We start from the raw sequence: 19,173 nt of genomic DNA, 5'->3' as shown, positions 1-19,173 counted from the left end.
GTGCTGTCGGTGACCCAGGGCGGCGGACACCTTCAAGAAAGGTTAGTGGGTCAGGGGCAGCAGTGGGATCCGAGGCTGTCTGTGTCAGCTGCTGCTGGCTACCAACCGTCTTGCTGTTTTTCGATGGCCGTTGGATGCATGCAATTCCTATACGTCAAGAGTATGTTTGTATATGTTAACGTAGGTATGGAATTAATTTATGCCGCTGGCGAACCTTGCACCGGACTCTCACGCTGACGCCGCCTCCTTCGCTCACAGGTGGCGCCACATCTGCGACGCGTCGGCCGGCCGTCGGCAGCGCGTGTCCGAGGCCTGGGCCACGGCCGGTCAGCTGGGCCGAGAGCTGCGCGAGCTGGAGCCGCGCCTGTCGGCCGCCGAGCAGCGGACTGACGGCTGCCGAGCCGCCGGCCGGCCTGGTGGCGCGCCACAGCGTCCAGCCGGGCCTGGAGGCGGCCAGCCAGGCGGCGGACGAGCTGCGCCAGCTGGCGCCGCCCGTCCAGGCCGCGCGCCGCCTGCTGCTGGACGGCTTGCGGCGCGGTCAGCTGGCGCCGGCCGGGCCGCTGGCCGAGCGCGGCGTCGCCGCCGCCGGCCGCTGGGCGGCGCTGCAGGCGCGCGCCGAGCGCGCCGCGACGCGCATGGAGCGACACGCGGCGGTGCAGCGCCACACGGCCGGCGACTGGGCGGAGCTGGAGCGGCGCGCCGACCAGCTGCTCGAGACGACCCGGCTGCTCCAGCTGGAGGCGAACGCCGGAGGTGTTCTGGACGGACCCGCGAAGCTGGCTGTGAGTGGCGCGGCGGGCCGGGCCGCAGCGGCGCTGGTGTCGCCGCCGTGGCAGACACAACCGCGCCTGCCCGGTGGAATGATATTCACATGGTCTTTGGAGCGGTAACATGACAGGTGTCACTGTGCCGTAACCGGGGATGCTCAGGTGGCTCAACGGCTAGCGAAAGTCATGCCATCATGCTGTCTGGTCCCCCGCCCTGTTCGCCGGGCCGCCGCCCGACGTCGGTCGGCCGTCTGAGCCGGGCCGTCGCCTGATGTCAGCCTGGCCGCCGCCTGACGTCGGTCGGCCGTCTGAGCCGGGCCGCTGCCTGACGTCAGCCGGCCGCCTGAACCGGGCTGCCGCCTGACGTCAGCTGGCCGCCTGAGCCGGACTGCCGCCTGACGTCAGCTGGCCGCCTGAGCCGGGCCGCCGCCTGACGTCAGCCGGCCGTCTGAGGCGGGCCGCCGCCTGGCGTCAGCCGGCCGTCTGAGGTGGGCCGCCGCCTGGCGTCAGCCGGCCGTGTGAGGTGGGCCGCCGCCTGGCGTCAGCTGGCCGTCTGAGCCGGACCGCCGCCTGACGTCAGCCGGCCGTCTGAGGCGGGCCGCCGCCTGGCGTCAGCCGGCCGTCTGAGGTGGGCCGCCGCCTGGCGTCAGCCGGCCGTGTGAGCCGGGCTGCCGCCTGACGTCAGCCGGCCGTCTGAGCCGGACCGTCTGAGGCGGGCCGCCGCCTGACGGGTGTGAGCTGCTGCCGCCGGCAGGAGGTGCAGGCTGAGCGGGCGGCGCTCGCCGGCCAGCTGGACCAGGCGGTGCGCGACACGGTCAGCCTGCTGCAGACTACGGCGCCCGAGGAGGCCAGCTCGTACGACCTCCGGCCGCCGGCCGCCTACCACCGGCTCGGCGACGGCCTGGCGGAGCTGCAGCAGCTGCTGGGCACCCCGGAGACAGAGGTCAGTGGACGGCGCCCCGACCAGGCGGCGGTGCTGAGAGCCAAGCTGGGGAACGGGGTCCTCTACAGACGGCAGACTTGGGGCAGGGTCAAACATTTGAAGCGGCAAAGGCTGAGGCGACCCATTCCAGGTGATTTTGTTCCTCCTCGATGTGAGGTGGCCTGGGCCATCTTCCTACCGTCTCTTCAGTCTGACCTCATCAAACTCACTCGCGTGCTGCGTTTTTACCAGATGTGCCATTGGGTCTGTCTGGATACCTGACGTGGTGTTGGTACTTATTGTCAGACCATATTATGTGGCCTTGCCAGAAACGCGTCTCGCCTGCGTTTCGTGCGGTCTTTGCCACCTGACCTGCCATAGTGGCGTCTGTGTGACCAGGCCCGCTATTGTTCCTTTACGGTGGATACATTTACGTTATCTGACCCGACCTGCCCTCTCCTCTCCTCCTCAGGCGGCGGACGCGTCTGTGGCGCAGCTGGACGGCGCCATGGATGAGGCCGAGGCGTCGCTGGCGGAGCTGGAGCAGCTGCTGGCGGCCGAGGCGCCGCCGCTGGCGCAGCTGGCGCAGAAGCTGGGCGCCTGCGCCAGCGCCGCCGACCTAGTCGACTCACTGAGCCGGCAGCGGGCAGGGCCGGCCGAGGAGCGCGTGCCCGCCGTGCGTCGTCGATACGAGACGCTGCGGGGGGCGGCGCACGGCCGCCTTCATGACAGCGAGCGGGCGCCCATGCAGTGGGAGCTGGACCGGTGGCGGCTGCAGCAGTGGCTGCAGCACACGGCCAGCAAGCTGGACGCCATGCCGCCGGCCGACCGTCTGCGCCGCGACGACGTCCAGCTACGCCGCTTCAACGTGAGTGGCGGCGATGGTGTGCCCGTGTGTGTGTGCGTGGCTTGGTAGCATGCTGAGCGGATTGTCGTGGAGTCACCAGGCGCGGTTCTTTGATCGTGCTTGCCCATGTGACGGAAGAGCTCCCGTCTCATTGCGCGTCCCTCGTTTGCCGAAGCCGTGTTGCTCTGCGCACCGGCCACCCGAGTCGTATGGAGCGGCTGCGCTGAGTGGACTGCCCCGACGCCTGCCCGGCCGCGCGAGCCGGCCGCGCGTGACCGGAGCGTCGTGTGTCGACAGCGACTGTGTGTGGAGCTGGAGGCGCACACCGAGCTGGTGACGGCCGTCTGCCTGGCCGGGCGCCAGCTGCCCGAGGCGGCCGCCGCCGGCGGCCGGCCGGTGCGCGAGCGGCTGGCCGAGCTGCAGAGCCAGTGGGACGCCGTCTCCGGCCGGCTGGTGGCGCTGCAGTCGCAGTTGCTCTCCGTCGCCGGTGACGAGGACCAGCCGGACGGCGCGCTGGTGAGCCCCCCCCCCCCGCGCAGTGTGCCGAGGCTGCGTGGGGGACCACGCAAGACTACTTTCTTGACGCTCGTCGGCGAGACATTCAGTCGTGACGTATGCACGGTCCCTGTCACACCGTCAGAGAGACATTGAACTGTGACGTATGCACGGTCCCTGTCACACCGTCAGGGAGGCACCAAACTTTGACGAATGCAAGGTACCTGTCATGCCGTCAGAGAGACCTAAACTATGACTTATCCACGGTCCCTGCCACACCGTCAGGGAGACATTGAACTGTGACTTATGCACGGCCCCTGTCACACCGTCAGAGAGAATGACACTGCGCCCGTATTGTCGATGTCACACTCGCGCGCGGCACATTGGACTTTGATGTTCTGTGCCTGCCACACTCGTCCGTGCTGGGTGCATGTGGATGTCGTGGCTGACACGCAACGCGCGTGTCGCAGCCGGACGACGAGGAGAGACGCAGCATGCTGGCGCGGACCGCTGGCCTCCTGTGGCGCGTGGCTCGGGTGGCGCTGCCCGTGCAGGCCCTGCTTCTGCTCGGCCTGGCCGTCCTGGCCCTGTACCCGGTCTGCGAGTCCGGCGCCGACTGCAGCAACGGCTCCAACAACTTCGCCGCCAGCGTGCAGACCATGCTGAACTACCCTGGAGGCGCGCCGCCCATGTAGAGGTGGCGCTGGCGCCGTCCTTACCGACTCGGGAGAGGCGGTCGACGTCGGAGCGAGACGACCGAAGGCTGTACGGTGTGACATCTGTGATGGAAGTGCTCTCGAGCAGAGGTAAACGTGATCAGGTGACGTGCGTACCGTGTACTTGTCATTCTTCGCTTCGCTTCGGGACAACGCCGCTAGTATCTGTGTACAATATAACCGATGGCCCGGCCGGCTTAGACGCCAGCTGCTCTGCTTCGATGCCTTAGCGGCTTCCGCCGCGTTGCAGCCCGCTCTGTCGACATCTGTTCTGTTTCTGGTGGTGCGGGCGTAGTGGGTGCTTTCTGCGGTTGAGCGTCGAGTGTAGCTAGTCGAGGTCAGGTCAGGTCGCAGCTCTCCCGGCGAGCGGCGGGAGGCTGTCCTGCAGCGTGTGGGGTCCTGAGAGGCCGCTCCGTCGGTACGTCGGCTGTGTTACGGTGGCCCCACCACTGTTCCGTCGCATATTTTCGCAAATATATGTTTGTAGTACACTCGCGCACGTGTTTTATTCTTGCGGAGTGCTGAAAGAAGTGACGAGACCGCGCTTGGCTGCAAAAAAGACAAGGCGTGATCGCGGTGTATTTGCATACACAGATTCAGCTGCGCAATAAATACGGAATCAATATCAAATCAAGCGTCCTATCTTCAGATCAGATGTTTTGACAGTTCCGGGACAATAGAGGATGCGTGCATTAGTCTCCCTGTCCACTGCCTGCTGGTTTGGATTGGCTAGGCACCGTCCTCGCAGATGCGCAACAGTGCGTCGCCCTTGGTAAGGCACTGTCGCCGCAGCAGTGCGACAGTGCGCCGCCCTTGGTCGGGTACTGTCCACACAGCTGCGCGATAGTACCCCGCCCATCACTGGATCTTGCAGGGGATCTCGGCGCAGGCCACGACGCCGCCCGCCTCGTCGACCAGGTCCCAGCGCACCAGCACAGGGATGGTCGGGTACTCCTTCAGCACGGGGAACGACACCTGGTAGGCGAAGGTGTCGCCGCTCGCCAGGGGACACGATGCCGAAGTCAGGCTGTCGCACGCCTGAGACAAAATCAAGCATGTCTCAGCGAGGACGGCAGGGCACGGCTACACGGGACACAGACCTCGAGAGCGGCAGGGAATAGCTACCCGGGACACAGACCTCGAGAGCGGCAGGGAATAGCTACACGGGACACAGACCTCGAGAGCGGCAGGGAATAGCTACACGGGACACAGACCTCGAGAGCGGCAGGGAATAGCTACACGGGACACAGACCTCGAGAGCGGCAGGGAGTGGCTACACGGGACCACAGACCTCGAGAGCGGCAGGGAATAGCTACACGGGACACAGACCTCGAGAGCGGCAGGGAATGGCTACACGGGACACAGACCTCGAGAGCGGCAGGGAATAGCTACACGGGACACAGACCTCGAGAGCGGCAGGGAATAGCTACACGGGACACAGACCTCGAGAGCGGCAGGGAATAGCTACACGGGACACAGACCTCGAGAACGTCAGGGAATGGCTACACGGGACACAGACCTCGAGAGCGGCAGGGAATAGCTACACGGGACACAGACCTCGAGAGCGGCAGGGAATAGCTACACGGGACACAGACCTCGAGAACGTCAGGGAATGGCTACACGGGACACAGACCTCGAGAGCGGCAGGGAATGGCTACACGGGACACAGACCTCGAGAACGTCAGGGAATGGCTACACGGGACACAGACCTCGAGAGCGTCAGGGAATAGCTACACGGGACACAGACCTCGAGAGCGTCAAGGAATGGCTACATGGGACACAGACCTCTAGAGCGGCAGGGAAACGGCTACATGGGACACAGACATCGAGAGCGGCGGGGAATGGCTACACGGGACACAGACCTCGAGAGCGTCAGGGAATGGCTACATGGGACACAAACCTCGAGAGCGGCAGGGAATGGCTACACGGGACACAAACCTCGAGAGCGGCAGGGAATGGCTACATGGGACACAGACCTCGAGAGCGGCAGGGAACGGCTACATGGGACACAGACATCGAGAGCGGCGGGGAAATGGCTACACGGGACACAAACCTCGAGAGCGGCAGGGAATGGCTACATGGGACACAGACCTCGAGGGCGGCAAGGAATGGCTACATGGGACACAAACCTCGAGGGCGGCAAGGAATGGCTACATGGGACACAAACCTCGAGAGCGCCAGGAAGGGCTACATGGGGCACAAACCTCGAGAGCGCCAGGGAAGGGCTACATGGGACACAAACTTCGAGAGCGCCAGGGAGGGGTTACATGGGACACAAACCTCGAGAGCGCCAGGGAAGGGCTACATGGGGCACAAACCTCGAGAGCCCCAGGGAAGGGCTACATGGGACACAAACCTCGAGAGCGCCAGGGAAGGGCTACATAGGACACAAACCTCGAGAGCGGCGGGGAATGGCTACACGGGACACAGACCTTGAGATGAACCGCAAGCGGCCACAAGTGGCCCAGTCCTTTAAGGTGGTCTGGCACTGTTAGACGTGGCCCATTGGCCGAAAACAAACGTTGGTTTGGTGGTGACACGCAAAATAAGCATTCCCCCCCCCCCCCCCCACACACACACGTTCAGAAGAACGAGGGAGGTCTCTGCCTGACGAAACGGACGAGTCTTGGCATGTGGTAGGGGACGTGAATACCCGGGGCCGGCCCGTGGCGTTGCTACGAACCTTGTCGTCTTTGTAAAAGGGCACCGGAATGCCGCTGATGATGCCTTGAACTTCCGACGTCAGGCTGGAGATGCTCGAAGCTGGAATCAGCAGACGCAGTTCTCACATGATGAAATAAGTCCGCAAGTGCATCAGCCGACGCACAACACAGAGAACGTGCCTCTGGTGTACACGAGGATGAATAAACGGTCAGGTTAAGAAAGCGAGATACTTGGTTGCCGACGTATATATGCATATATATATATAAGTGTATTTAGCTCAGGTTTCAGGTAAACTTGGGTTACGATTTCTTCGTAGGCACATATTATATGCATGTGCCCTCTCCATAGTCCAATTTTTGCTGTTCCTCCAACGTCAAAGCGACAAGTGAAGTGATAGTGCATGCAACTGCACCGCTAGATGTGAAAAATGCACGCTCGGTGAACGCGTCTGCGTAGCGCCGGCCGCGCGCTGTCGGTGGGGGAGGGGGAGGAGGTAGTCACGTGTCTGTGACCCGCTCCATCTGAACAAACCAACCTAGTCGCAGCCTGCTGCAGGCTCAACAAAACAGAGCCGCACAGAGAGGGGTCGAGACGCTCTCCGATTCTGTCAGTCACGATCAGTCGCGATGTACTTCACACGGTGATCTGGCTACACGTCCACCCCTCCGTGAAGAACACGGGAGCCTTTCTGAACAGCCGGCTCTCCTACAGGCGTATGTATGCCCAAACGGCCAGGGATGCAACAACACATTCAATCATACTGTCATCCAACCTGTGCTAATGTCATTTTATAAGGTGAAAGCACACACAATAGCAAAATCTGCTCCGATATCACTGGGATCAGGGCCCCAGGGGCCAGGAGCCCTCAGAGGCTCAGTGTTGGTTGTTCTCGTGTAGACGTCCGCAGACCAAGGCTGCCGCGCACAACATCCTTCCCTTCGACTGACCTGCGGTGATGTCGGTGTCCATCACCAGATCTTTTCCCCTGTGCAGAATGCAGGGCACCTCATTGCAGCCGGTCAGCTGCAGGGTGTTGATGGTGCTGCTGGACCCTGCCGCCGACCGACACAGAGTGGTGAGACACGCTCTGCCAGCCGGCTGACAGACACAGGGTGGTGAGGCACGCTCTGCCAGCCGGCTGACCGACACAGGGTGGTGAGGCACGCTCTGCCAGCCGGCTGACAGACACAGGGTGGTGAGGCACGCTCTTCCAGCCGGCTGACCGACACAGGGTGGTGAGGCTCGCTCCGCCAGCCGGCTGACCGACACAGGGTGGTGAGGCACGCTCTGCCAGCCGGCTGACCGACACAGGGTGGTGAGGCACGCTCTGCCAGCCGGCTGACCGCCACGGGGTGGTGAGGCACGCTCTGCCAGCCGGCTGACCGACACAGGGTGGTGAGGCACGCTCTGCCAGCCGGCTGACCGCCACAGGGTGGTGAGGCACGCTCTTCCAGCCGGCTGACCGCCACAGGGTGGTGGGGCTCGCTCTGCCAGCCGGCTGACCGACACAGGGTGGTGAGGCACGCTCTTCCAGCCGGCTGACCGACACAGGGTGGTGAGGCACGCTCTTCCAGCCGGCTGACCGACACAGGGTGGTGAGGCACGCTCTGCCAGCCGGCTGACCGACACAGGGTGGTGAGGCACGCTCTACCAACCGGCTGACCGACACAGGGTGGTGAGGCACGGTCTCCCAGCCGGCTGACCGACACAGGGTGGTGAGGCACGCTCTGCCAGCCGGCTGATCGACACAGAGCGGTGAAACAGACCAAAGGCTTTATCTGTGAGGCTGAATTGAGCCAAGTGAGTTCAATAATAAGAAAGTTCGATAATGGCTCGGGACAAGCGGAAAGGTAAGCAGATTGCTTTACGGTTAGCACCTTTCTAACCAGAAACTGTCCCCCTATTCTAACCGTGATACCCCGACGGCTCTCCGACTTTGTGAGCTGGAGAAATGGGAAATCAATGGGATCAGACCTAAAGCTGAGCCACTTCAGCTGAGTTTCCCGTTCTGTCCAGGTACGTTTCCCAATATTCTCCACAGTGGAAGCCCCTGGAGCGTTTTTTTTTAGCTGTGTATGGTGAATACACAGCTCAACTGAGGCACGTTCACACTAAATGCTCACACACAGTCATGCTCACACGAACTAAAAATGCAAGATCCCAATCGGGAGCTCCCAGCTTTTCCCCAAACAGTTGGCCAAGGAATTTCAGCGTTTCTCTGAGTTGCCTATGGCAGTTTTGCACTAAGAATGACTTCCCCAAGCACATACCAAGCATGATGATCGGAGAAACTCGGAAAAATTTCAACGTTTCCCTAAGCAATGGCTTATAGCAGGCGCTCCATAGGGGAAAGCTTGGAAAAGCCAAGGTGATTTTCATAGCATTTGGGGAAACCTGAATTTCCCAAGCGTTTTTCAGTCTTACTTGCCCTTTCTTTAAAACAAATTACGGACCATGTTACTTTGTCGATCATATACATGCTGCAGTCACAATGCTTTTTTACTTCCTGGAGCGGAGTTGGACAACGAGTGGCAGTACCGTCTTCTCGTGTTTCGAAGACCAAGGAAATCACATGCTTCCATAGATCGAGCGGTGCATAACACAGTCATCCCTCATATGTTGGTGAGAACTTGTGGTGATGGCTTGTCCTGCCCTGAATATAGTTGCAACAAACTCAGCTTGATCAAAACAAAGACAGCCAATCTGTTTGTGGCTGTCTTGACAGGTTATATCCAACAGTTATCTTCGGCGTATGACGCATCTGTTGAAAACAGGCGCTGCAGCAGAGCTGAGCTGCACACGCTACCAAATTCCAGGGTGAGGCAGGTTTCGTTACCTCAGAGTGAAATGAAACATAAGAAATCCGATGATTGGAAATGAATATGTCCTCAAGACAACTTCAACGGCGTGCAGTGTTCCACAGCCCGTCTGCTGTTTTACGAGATGTATTCCATTAAAGGAAGCCACCTAGTATGGCCCGTCAGAAGACCCCCAGGCTATATGTCGGTGACTGTTTTGAACTTCAGATTGGACCTTAAGAAAGGTGCAGATTCTGTAGGGGCATCAGATCAGCGTCGGAACGCATTGCACTGTCGGTGCTAGATAATGACGATGTCCGATCGGGGCGATGTGAAGATGGCATGAAGTGCTCGCCTCCTACCACATTTAGTCGGTGTATATTCAATTCAATCTCAAACTTGCATTCAACGTATATTCAAACGTATATCCAAAAAAACGCATGTTCAAACGTATGTTCACACAGCGTGTATTCACAAGCGTGTATTCAAACGTATATTCAAATGTATATTCAAACGTATATTTAATTCAATCATGATCAAAAAACTTTTTCATCAAGAATCTTTTTCCGCAAGTTCCATCTTTATGCAAAAGCAAGGCTAGCAAGCTTTTAATATGCGCCAGTGGTGTCTTCATGATGGCTGTCAATGGCACGACGGTTGATGACAGAAGACAAAAATTGCAATCTTTCAATTATTTGGGACTTCTTGAGGCTGAAAGCTGCCTTACTCGTTTTAGGAAACTCAAATCAGGGGGCATTCTGGTAGGTCCGTCTCTTTTGATACAATAATCGGGGCCTCTCCACCAGCATGCCCACTGACCTCTGTGACGTCAGTACGCCCCGAGGTCAACATACCGCAGTCAGTAAACGGCGTGTCGGCCGCGGCGGCGGCCAGGCCGGCCAGGAGCAGGAGCAGGCTGAAGCCCGACATGTCGGCCGACTGTCGGACGCTCTGTCGGAGGCCGTCCCTGTCGGCTGGCGAGCTCGCTGTCCGCCCGTCGGAGGTTGCCCAGTCGGCCGGGGACCGTTGCGCAGACGGCCGATGAGGGGCACGTCCAGCGGCTGGTAGCGTCCTTTATGAACCGCCGCCGCTGTCAGGTGGCCGGAGAGCGGCACCTATCTGAACGGGTGGCCGCCGCCGACGCGCAGCTGACGTGACCCACAGAAGCGGGCCAGCTGCCGGCTATCGATCGGCGCTGAGGGCCCGCGGAAGGTTTTTCCAAGAGTATGGGCGTCGGCCCACTCACAGATGAGGGCGCGACTTGGGGTAGACACCGCACGCTCCATGATCTGTCAGATATGGGTGGCGTGTCGAGCTTTGGCAAACGCATATCACCCAGTGTAGACGAGGCTGTTGACACATTAATGCGATTATCATAAATACATCACATTCTGCTCCTTCATAAACGCATGCATGGTTCATCCAAATCCGAGACGGCGAGCCGCCATAAAATGGAATGGACACGGTCTGAACAGACAACAAGGGCATATTAAACAAATATTTGTTGATCGATTGTCTTTAAGGACATACTCCCTGATACATTTGGTATCTCTCGTTTCGCCAGAGGCTCCCTGTCACAAGTGATGACTGTGCGAAGTTCTAGCCCTATAGAGCGCGAGTGCGTGGTAACGATCTCCATTATCACAGTGTTTTAGGACGTAGCGTGACGGCTTTAAGTGGAGCTCAGTAGTGGATCGGGTTGGCAAGGTGCTTGTTTGAAACCTACAATTTTCCCTCTTCCTAAGCGAAGAAAAGTTAGACTTGCGTGGTGGGTCCATTCTCTTTCCGTCAGTTCGGTCACCACAGTTCCGTTGCCGTGTTTCCGCCGCCAGCCGCCGACAGGCATCGAGGGGCCCGCTGATACTGTCGGCAGACATCGAGGGACTCGCTGATCCTGTCGGTAGACATCGAGAGGCTCACTGATCTTGTCGGCAGACATCGAGGGACTCGCTGATCTTGTCGGCAGACACCGAGGGGTTCGCTGATCCTGCCGGCAGACATCGAGGGGTTCGCTGATCCTGCCGGCAGACATAGAGGGGCTCGCTGATCCTGTCGGCGATCGGTCACCGACGCGGAGTCGATGAGTGGTCAGCTGCGGCAGATCAGTTTGACTGTGCGTGGTAAGGTGTGGTTGTAGCGTTTAACCATGCATGCTTAAAACGTGTCTGAATTTTGAACCACGCTGTTCAACCGCCTGCTCGGTGACGACCGCTGACGGACGCGGCGTGTAAGTGTGGCGCAGTGGTGACCAATCATCAACCAGAGTCAGAGGAGGTGGACCGACCATCTCTCGGGGAGGCTAAGTGCAATCATCTGCCCATTTTTGATGACGTTATCTATTTCAGTTGCTCAATGTTGCGGCTCAGCGTTGGTGAGATGGCCGCAGCGCCGACGTGTAAAGTTACGACTTGCAATTTGGTATAATTCTGGTCCTGCGTGGCGTACGACCATATGCACACGATGTAATTGTGGAAGAGCATTCAGGCGGATATGTAGATTGCTCATCAGCCGATATGACTTTTGTTATTTCAATGACCCTGAAATGCTGCATTGCCAAGTAGCGCGATGGTTGGCATGCAGTTGTCCAAGAAACAATTATAAGCACGCGCAATGACAGCTATCCCGTGCATTTTTTAGCGCCGCTGGGGCTAAAGAATGGGCTGGGGCTGCTATTAGGGCTGCTAGCTGCCAGTATATCAGCTTTTTTCAATGTCATCTGTTTTGTTCGGTCGATCTTTCAACGCAGTTCTAGCGAGACGGCTGCAGCGGCGAGTTGTAGCATTGTACCTTGCAATATAAAATACTTTGAGTTTTGTTCGCTGGCTGCCAACATGCACACATAATGTCATTGTTGGGGAGCGTTCGTGATGCGATGTAAATCGCTCGTCAGCCGACATGACCTTTTTGCTCAATTCGCCCTCCCCCCCCCCCCCCGCCGAGACTGCGCATTGCTCAGTAGAGGTAGCCTGGGAAAACGCTTATTAACGCGCTCAAAAAGCACATCATCTTTTTCGGCCAATTCCTAACCCAGTTTTGGCGAGACGCCCGCAGCTGCAATCTGCAAAGCTACAGTTTTTAATTTAGAATACTTTTAGTCGTGCGCGGCGTGTGCGGCCATGCGTAAACATTGGCATCATGGGAGAGTGTCCGGATGGCAACGGAATTGCTCATCGGCCGACATGACCTTTCTGTTGAAATCGCACCGAGACGATGTATTGCCAAGTGCCGCGATGGTCAGCATACAGTTGTGCGGGAAAATACTGCTGAACGTGCACAAGAACAGCTACTGTGTACTGGCAGCTGACAACCCAATACAAAATCTATACAATCCACAGAGATACAATAATCGGGCGCGATTCGACCTACTTGTTCCTGGCCGCCGGATAAGCGCCGTCACTTTACAATCGGACCGTCCCCATTCAGCCAGGAACAGTGAAGGGGTGTTTAGAACAACAAGGGTCACGTCGACCGACCAGAGATATATCTCGAAGATTGTGTGCACTAACAACTGGTTGATGATGATGGTTGCTGTCATGACAGTACGCTGGCAAAATATGTTGAAGGGATGACCAGGATAAGATGGCGTTAGACGGTGGGTGTAGGTGATAAGTTCATTCTCCTGCTATCTGTGTTCGTGACTCTTTAGCTTTTCGCATTCTTCGGAAGCAGTAAACTTGAGCTGCAGATATCAAACGTCTCGTCGTATGATGCAGTGAGCATTCTTTGCGCTACTGAATGCTCCAGAATGCACGTTGTTGTAATTTGTTCGTATTCAGCACGATGTATGTGAATTGTATAGGAAAGGCGCATACCTCCGGGAGATATCTTAACGGTTTTTTCATTCATTACTTATTAACACTTTCGGCACCACTTTGCATTGCCTCGGTAAACGAAGTGATTGGGCCCTGACCCTAAATATCAATGTATTTTGTGGGTTGAGGAACATTTCACCGTCATTTTGAGGAAAGAAATGACCGCAAGCACGCGAATCAAGAGGAAGGATTGCCATATGAGCTTGGAGACAGAATGATTGCTATATGAATGTGATTGCAAAACCCGGGACTATCTCCATTGCTATTCTCATTTTAAAAACAGATTGCAACTTCATGCGAAATCAAAGAAGATATTGCGGTATTGCCGATTGTGCAATCCCTAAGCCCAATCCCTTACATCTACCTGAATATTCATAGCTCCTCAGCTATCGGCGGCTTTCTAGATATAGTTAAGTGTAGGTATACTATAGGGACAGCTAGAAGTGAACTAGACTGTATACTGTGCATCCTTTCGTTCTGATCCGGGTGTGTCAACGCATGTTATGACATTTTACGCATGCTCCGGATTGCGCGATCGAAATTAGAAACGAAACAGGCCGGACTATTTTACGGCAAGCAAAACAAAAATGTAGCTGGGATGCTTGCTACTTTGGGTAGGAGTGAATGGAACGGATGATTCTTGCACATATCTCAGTCATGCCCATTCATTGCCATTGTAAGAATCAATACACAAATGCATTCTAAAACCGCAAACTGTACACGGTTAAGCACGTTTTCGATATGATCGGTATTTGACACCAAATGCCGACAAAACTCTAGCATCAGAAGTCAAGTACAACATAAAAAACTGACCCATACAAATGGCAGCCATGCAGTGGCTAATGCACGATCCAAATCCGCAGCGGTATCTTTGGATATTTGGATATTTGGAGGGTTCCGACGATGACCCGTCGGGCTATTAACTCAGCGATGTGCTCAAACCGAGCGGGTCAGGCCGGATCGGTCTCGACATCAGCCGTTCAGCCGCCCGCGCGGCTCTTTTCAAAAGACATCTTCAGCTGCAGTCTCTGTATTTGATTGACGTACGCCTGCTACATCACAAAACAGCGCCTTACGCTTGTCGGACACGACGGACGATGAAATAAATACTGGGATGAATCAAATGGTTGCGTCGGAGCTTGCGTCGACCCGCCGCCCGGCCGTCTGCCAACAGCCCGATCCGCCGCTGACGGCACGTCACCGACGGTGCGTCACCGACGGCGCGTCACCGACAGTACGTCACCGACGGTACGTCACCGACGGTATGTCACCGACGGTATGTCACCGACGGTACGTCACCGACGGTGCGTCACCGACGGTACGTCACCGACGGTATGTCACCGACGGTACGTCACCGACGGTATGTCACCGACGGCGCGTCACCGACGGTACGTCACCGACGGTGCGTCACCGACGGTGCGTCACCGACGGCGCGTCACCGGCGGTGCGTTACCGCCGGCGCGTCACCGACGGTACGTCACCGACGGTACGTCACAGACGCCGCAGTCCGGAGTGGAGCACTGTCCGATCCTGGACGGCCCCTCCCGCGGACCAGCCGGCACCGACCGAGCCGAGCGCGCCGGCGCGGGCGAACGGGTCGCTGGACGCTGCTCACTGGATCTTGGCTGGAATCTCCACGCAGCACATTTCTGAGCCTGCGTCGTCCTTCAGCTTCCACTGAAGGGTGACGGCAATCGGCGGGTACTCCTTCAACACGTCCACGCTGGCGGAGAACGACGCCTTGTCGGCGACCTCGAGGGGGCACGAGCCGGACGTCAGGCCGTCGCAAGCCTGTCGGTAGAGGTCGGGGCGTCAGGACCGGCTCCGGCTAGTCGTTTACAGAGGCCTGGCCATTACGAGAAGCCCCGACTGGCTTTCCTCAGAGAGCGAGGCCCTACAGTCAGCTCTGGTTGGCCTGTTGCGTAGGCCTGGTCATTACGGGGAACACTGATTGGCTTTCTCCAGACAGTGGGACGCTAGGGTCAGCTCTGGTTGGTCTGTTGCGTAGGCCTGGCCATTACGGGAAACCTTGATTGGCTTTCTCCAGACGGCGGGTCGCTAGCGTCAGCTCTGATTGGTCTATTGCAGAGGGTGCGCCGCTAAGGTGACATTTGATCTGCCTACCCGTTACAGGGCGAGCCGTTACAAGGGGCTTTGATCGCGTTCTAACGGGCGAATCTTTACACGAAGCAGTGGGTGGTCTGCGTAATAGTCTGACTGACTGACTGACTGACTGACTGACTGACTGACTGACTGACTGACTGACTGACTGACTGACTGACTGACTGCCTGGCGGGTCTGACTGACTGACTGACTGACTGACTGACTGAGACTGGGGATATTTCTGGATGTTCCGTGCACGGGAGGAGATCTGATTGATCTGTGAGGATAGACCTAAGCGCTGCTGTACATTCTGGCCGCTCAGTAATTTGACACTTCTGTTGGCTACCTTTACCGAGTCGGTTTCATTTTCTGGTATATATATATATATATATATATATAAACTTATATATATATAAACTATATATATATGTATATATAAACTTATATATATATATAAGTTTATATATATATATATAAGTTTATATATATATATATAAACTATATATATATATAAATATATATATATATATAAATATATATATATATATATATATATGTATATCAACAATAAAGTGAGAGCTTTCCTCAGTTCTCCCTTCACAAGGGAGCACCCCATCACATAGGGCGCCCTTGGATTTCGGGCGCGCCTCTACCTAAGCCTGGAACACTCGTTTACTTGGGATTAAGGTACCCTAAAGTTACCTTGGGGCGCCGGTACTGATACTGATTCCCTTCTACCCAAGCCTGGAGCACCCCATCACTTGGGCCTGGTCTTGGGGTACCTCCCACCTTGGTTTGAGGCCTCAGTCTTGGGGTACCGCTCTGTCATATAGGCTCAAGTGTTCATGCTTATGTATAATTAGGAGAGCCCCTTGACCTCGAATCACGTGGTATCTGGGTTCGGGTCTGTTCTCACCTGGACCCAGGAGCGGCCTTCGATTTGGGCTTCGCTGCACCCCTTCCCAACACCTTTGGTGCGTCTGTTTACCCCAGCTTGGTTGTTTTTCAACATGGACGTCAAAGTCAACGCGAATGTGATGAAATTTGCAGACGTTGAGGGCAGGGGGCAGTGGGCATTAAGGAGTAAAAGCCCTCGGACACGTCCTTGACCACGACCAAATAATGTCGTACCGACCATATAAACCCCACCATGTGGTGACGAACTTATCACCTTGTCGTCCTTGAGGAAGGGCACTGGTACACCAGCGATGATGCCGGCAATCTCAGAAACCAGGCCGTCGGTGTGTGTGTCTGGAACCAACAGCAGTAGCTGGTCACCCCTGATAACGCTGCGACGGACAGTACAGATCTCTTAAGTGAAGCTGCAAAAAAGAAAACACTGTTCTTCATATGCAAGTGCGACTTTGGTTTTGCGTCCCAGCTTCATGGGCTGCTCGGACCAAAACTGCCCACACTCGCTCCGATCATTTCACCGATGCCGGATTTAGTTTTGTATACAATGCGTCCTGAAACGCGTCATCGGCTGGACAAGACTGGAAGCACGTCGCACCCATTGCTACAATGTCGAAGGACATTCACTGGGTCTAGATGTCAATGCCGTCACGTGGTTCTCTCGCGATCTCTCGGCAAATCTCGATCTCGCGAGGATCCGCGTCGTACCGGAGAGAATGTCGGCGTTGAGAGTGACCTTGCCGCCCCTCTTGAGAATGCAGGGCACCTCATCACAGCCAACGATCTCCAGTGAGGTCAGCACGGAGCGGGTGCCTGTGAACAGGGTCGGGTGTGAGAGCCGACAATGCCCAGCGGCACTCCAAAGAGTGGGTGCCTGTGAGCAGGGTCGGGTGTGAGATCCGACAATGCCCAGCAGCGCTCCAAAGAGTGGGTGCCCGTGAGCAGCGCCGGGTGTGAGAGCAGACAATGCCCAGCGACGCTCCAAAGAGTGGATGCCTGTGAACAGGGTCGGGTGCGAGAACTGACAACGCCCAGCGGTACCCCACGGAGTGTGTGCTTGTAAGCAGGGTCGAGCACGAGACCTACACTTACACGCATGCATGGTTAAATGGACCATTTAAACAATAAAAGCCAAATCTTCTGAGTATGGACAGACACGTGCATATGCGTTCATAGAAACTCAGAACACTTCTTCTAAGGCGGAACGCTTTTAACTTCAGTTTGGTCTACGAGTCTTGCCGACAAGACGAGTGAGATGCGTTCCGGACGGCATAGTGTGATCTCCACCTTAAGTCTATCTGTAGTAGCATCGGCCCAGCAGTGCACTAACAATTTCACCAAAAAGTCAAGAAGCACACACAGAGAGCAGCATCTCTTTGGGGGGAAAATGCTGACTTCGGTGACCAGCGGTTTTTATAAAGCTTTGCTAGCAGCGATGCTGTATTCAAGCCAAGTGAGACATGGTATTTTGGGAAATAGTATGAAACGTTATATCTTAATATCAATAGGTCACTTCAGTGTTAATGCACAATGACGTTGGCTATCAGGGCAGTTCTGCCAGTGAGCCACCTTGACATGGTACTGAGGTCAGTTCTCCCCAGGTTTCTTAACAGGCGCGCTTCGGCAGGGGCCATCACCGGCCTGCAACAACGAGGCGCCGAAGCCCTCGGCACGGCGGCCATTGCGCCGCTGTCGGTCCGGTACGGCAGCCCCGCAGCCCGGGGCGTCACCAGACTCCACCTACCACAGTCCTGATAGGGCGTGGCCACGGCCGCGGCGACCAGGCCGCCCACCAACAGCACAGTCTGCAGGCCGATCATGACTGACGGGTGGCGTTGCTGCTCGGGGAGCTGGAGCTGGAGCTGGCGCTGAGAGCTGGAGACTACCGGATGGGGCTGACGACCGTGCGTTATAAGCGGCCGCGTCAGGTGCGTTATCGCGGGTGGTCAGCTGGCCAGATGGCGGCTCCCAGGAGAGCGGCGCGCGGAGGACTCCCGCCTGTCCATCCGGCGCCCGGAGACTGCCCCCCGCGGCCGCAGATAGCAGCCCGCCGGCCGGCAGACCAGACCGGCCAGACCAGACGCAGACCTCGACCGACGGGTGTGGCCCTGACGCAGCCCACGCCGCTCCGCCGGCGGCTGCTGGGCTGTGGAGTCTCGGGGTCTTATGACCCGACAGGCCGCAGCATGGGAAGGACTCGTGCCAGTTGGAAGATTGAGGTAGTTGGAAATTTGGAAGACTAGCCTCTTCTGTGTGGGGAGGCGTCCAAGATGTTCTCAGTGTGCCTTAGAGTGTTCCTGTTCCAAACCACTGTTTGAGCCGCGATCTCGTCTCACCCGCCGGATGTGTCGTCATATCACCTTGTTGAAGCCCCTGACGTGACATTTCTTAGCCGCAGATTTTCTTCGAAGCCATCCCGAACTTGCGTGAAGCTGCCATGTAATGTTCGGCCACTGCCTTCACTGCAGCTCCCCAGCTGCCCTTGTACCAGTAGGGGCCAATGACCCTTCGCCAGTTCGTGCTGCATCGGGCGGTGTGCTTTCAGCTGTGCATTGGTGCTTCGCGAGCCTTTTCGGAAGCCTCAGTAGACCAAAAACGATTGTTTTGGGTATTAACTTTGCCTCTAAATGAAAGTAAACCTCTTCGGCAATCTGGACGATGGAGGAAGAGTTAGATTACGAGTTCCTGTAGCACAGGTGTGCGTTACTATCGGTTGGTGACAGCTTTTGAAGTGAGCATGAGAACAGATTGAGCTCTTGTCCTGCCAGCCTTAGCACGGTGGCTTTGCTGCAGACTGTTCCTGCTCGGGACGACGGATGGAGTGGCGGGAGCTCCGAAGCACGACCTCTATTGCTTTTGCGATCTAGGTCGTGGTCTTCTGGCTTGTTTCCCTGGGCTGACTTAAACGGTCTGGGCTTCAAGACTGCCCTTTGCGACAGAGTTGTGCACATGACGCTGAATTGCGTTTCTTGATGATGATTCTTGACGATACCGGTCGTATTTCAAACTGCTGTTAACTTTTTTGTGTGTGTTTAAGAGCCATCTTTTACAGTCATGACAGCTCATTTTGCTCCGAAGTACCCTTTCACCATCCCTATTTTCCCGTCTGCTGTGTTTGGTAGCATGACCTCTTGAGA

At 56.8% G+C, this 19,173-nt stretch overlaps 3 protein-coding genes across 3 annotated transcripts; 1 reads left to right on the top strand and 2 right to left on the bottom strand.

Annotated features, from left to right (window-relative positions):
- The first annotated feature begins 640 nt into the window (after positions 1-640).
- On the top strand, positions 641-4,179 carry LOC119104781 (uncharacterized). The gene is made up of 5 exons (XM_037228507.1): positions 641-782; positions 1,522-1,710; positions 2,162-2,557; positions 2,834-3,052; positions 3,502-4,179. Exons 3-5 carry the CDS (start codon positions 2,198-2,200, stop codon positions 3,724-3,726), a joined length of 804 nt encoding a protein of 267 aa, XP_037084402.1. The 5' UTR covers positions 641-782; positions 1,522-1,710; positions 2,162-2,197; the 3' UTR covers positions 3,727-4,179.
- A 131-nt stretch (positions 4,180-4,310) lies between these two features.
- On the bottom strand, positions 4,311-10,312 carry LOC119104792 (NPC intracellular cholesterol transporter 2 homolog a). Its single transcript, XM_037228517.1, has 4 exons — positions 10,064-10,312; positions 7,359-7,463; positions 6,431-6,510; positions 4,311-4,785 (listed from the first exon to the last, which is right to left on the bottom strand). Exons 1-4 carry the CDS (start codon positions 10,137-10,139, stop codon positions 4,606-4,608), a joined length of 441 nt encoding a protein of 146 aa, XP_037084412.1. The 5' UTR covers positions 10,140-10,312; the 3' UTR covers positions 4,311-4,605.
- Positions 10,313-14,626: 4,314 nt separating this feature from the next.
- On the bottom strand, positions 14,627-17,877 carry LOC119102225 (NPC intracellular cholesterol transporter 2 homolog a). The gene is made up of 4 exons (XM_037225594.1): positions 17,781-17,877; positions 16,745-16,849; positions 16,296-16,375; positions 14,627-14,812 (listed from the first exon to the last, which is right to left on the bottom strand). The coding sequence occupies exons 1-4, from the start codon at positions 17,854-17,856 to the stop codon at positions 14,633-14,635; spliced, it is 441 nt and encodes a 146-aa protein (XP_037081489.1). The 5' UTR covers positions 17,857-17,877; the 3' UTR covers positions 14,627-14,632.
- Between the last annotated feature and the right edge of the window lie 1,296 nt (positions 17,878-19,173).

This window comes from Pollicipes pollicipes, unplaced genomic scaffold, assembly GCF_011947565.3.
Source record: "Pollicipes pollicipes isolate AB1234 unplaced genomic scaffold, Ppol_2.1 Scaffold_2555;HRSCAF=2994_pilon_pilon_pilon, whole genome shotgun sequence".
Lineage (NCBI taxonomy): Eukaryota > Metazoa > Arthropoda > Thecostraca > Pollicipedomorpha > Pollicipedidae > Pollicipes > Pollicipes pollicipes.
Note: the sequence above shows the minus strand (reverse complement) of the source record. Positions and strands in the feature narration are given on the sequence as shown.

Coding starts and splice junctions, on each gene's coding strand:
- LOC119104781 (XM_037228507.1), top strand. CDS start 2,198: ATGGATGAGGCCGAGGCGTCGCTGGCGGAGCTGGAGCAGCTGCTGGCG. Junction 2,558..2,833: donor TCCAGCTACGCCGCTTCAAC/GTGAGTGGCGGC, acceptor GTGTGTCGACAG/CGACTGTGTGTGGAGCTGGA. Junction 3,053..3,501: donor ACCAGCCGGACGGCGCGCTG/GTGAGCCCCCCC, acceptor CGCGTGTCGCAG/CCGGACGACGAGGAGAGACG.
- LOC119104792 (XM_037228517.1), bottom strand. CDS start 10,139: ATGTCGGGCTTCAGCCTGCTCCTGCTCCTGGCCGGCCTGGCCGCCGCC. Junction 7,464..10,063: donor CACGCCGTTTACTGACTGCG/GTATGTTGACCT, acceptor GGTCGGCGGCAG/GGTCCAGCAGCACCATCAAC. Junction 6,511..7,358: donor GGACACCGACATCACCGCAG/GTCAGTCGAAGG, acceptor TGCTGATTCCAG/CTTCGAGCATCTCCAGCCTG.
- LOC119102225 (XM_037225594.1), bottom strand. CDS start 17,856: ATGATCGGCCTGCAGACTGTGCTGTTGGTGGGCGGCCTGGTCGCCGCG. Junction 16,850..17,780: donor CACGCCCTATCAGGACTGTG/GTAGGTGGAGTC, acceptor CCCTGTTCACAG/GCACCCGCTCCGTGCTGACC. Junction 16,376..16,744: donor CAACGCCGACATTCTCTCCG/GTACGACGCGGA, acceptor TGTTGGTTCCAG/ACACACACACCGACGGCCTG.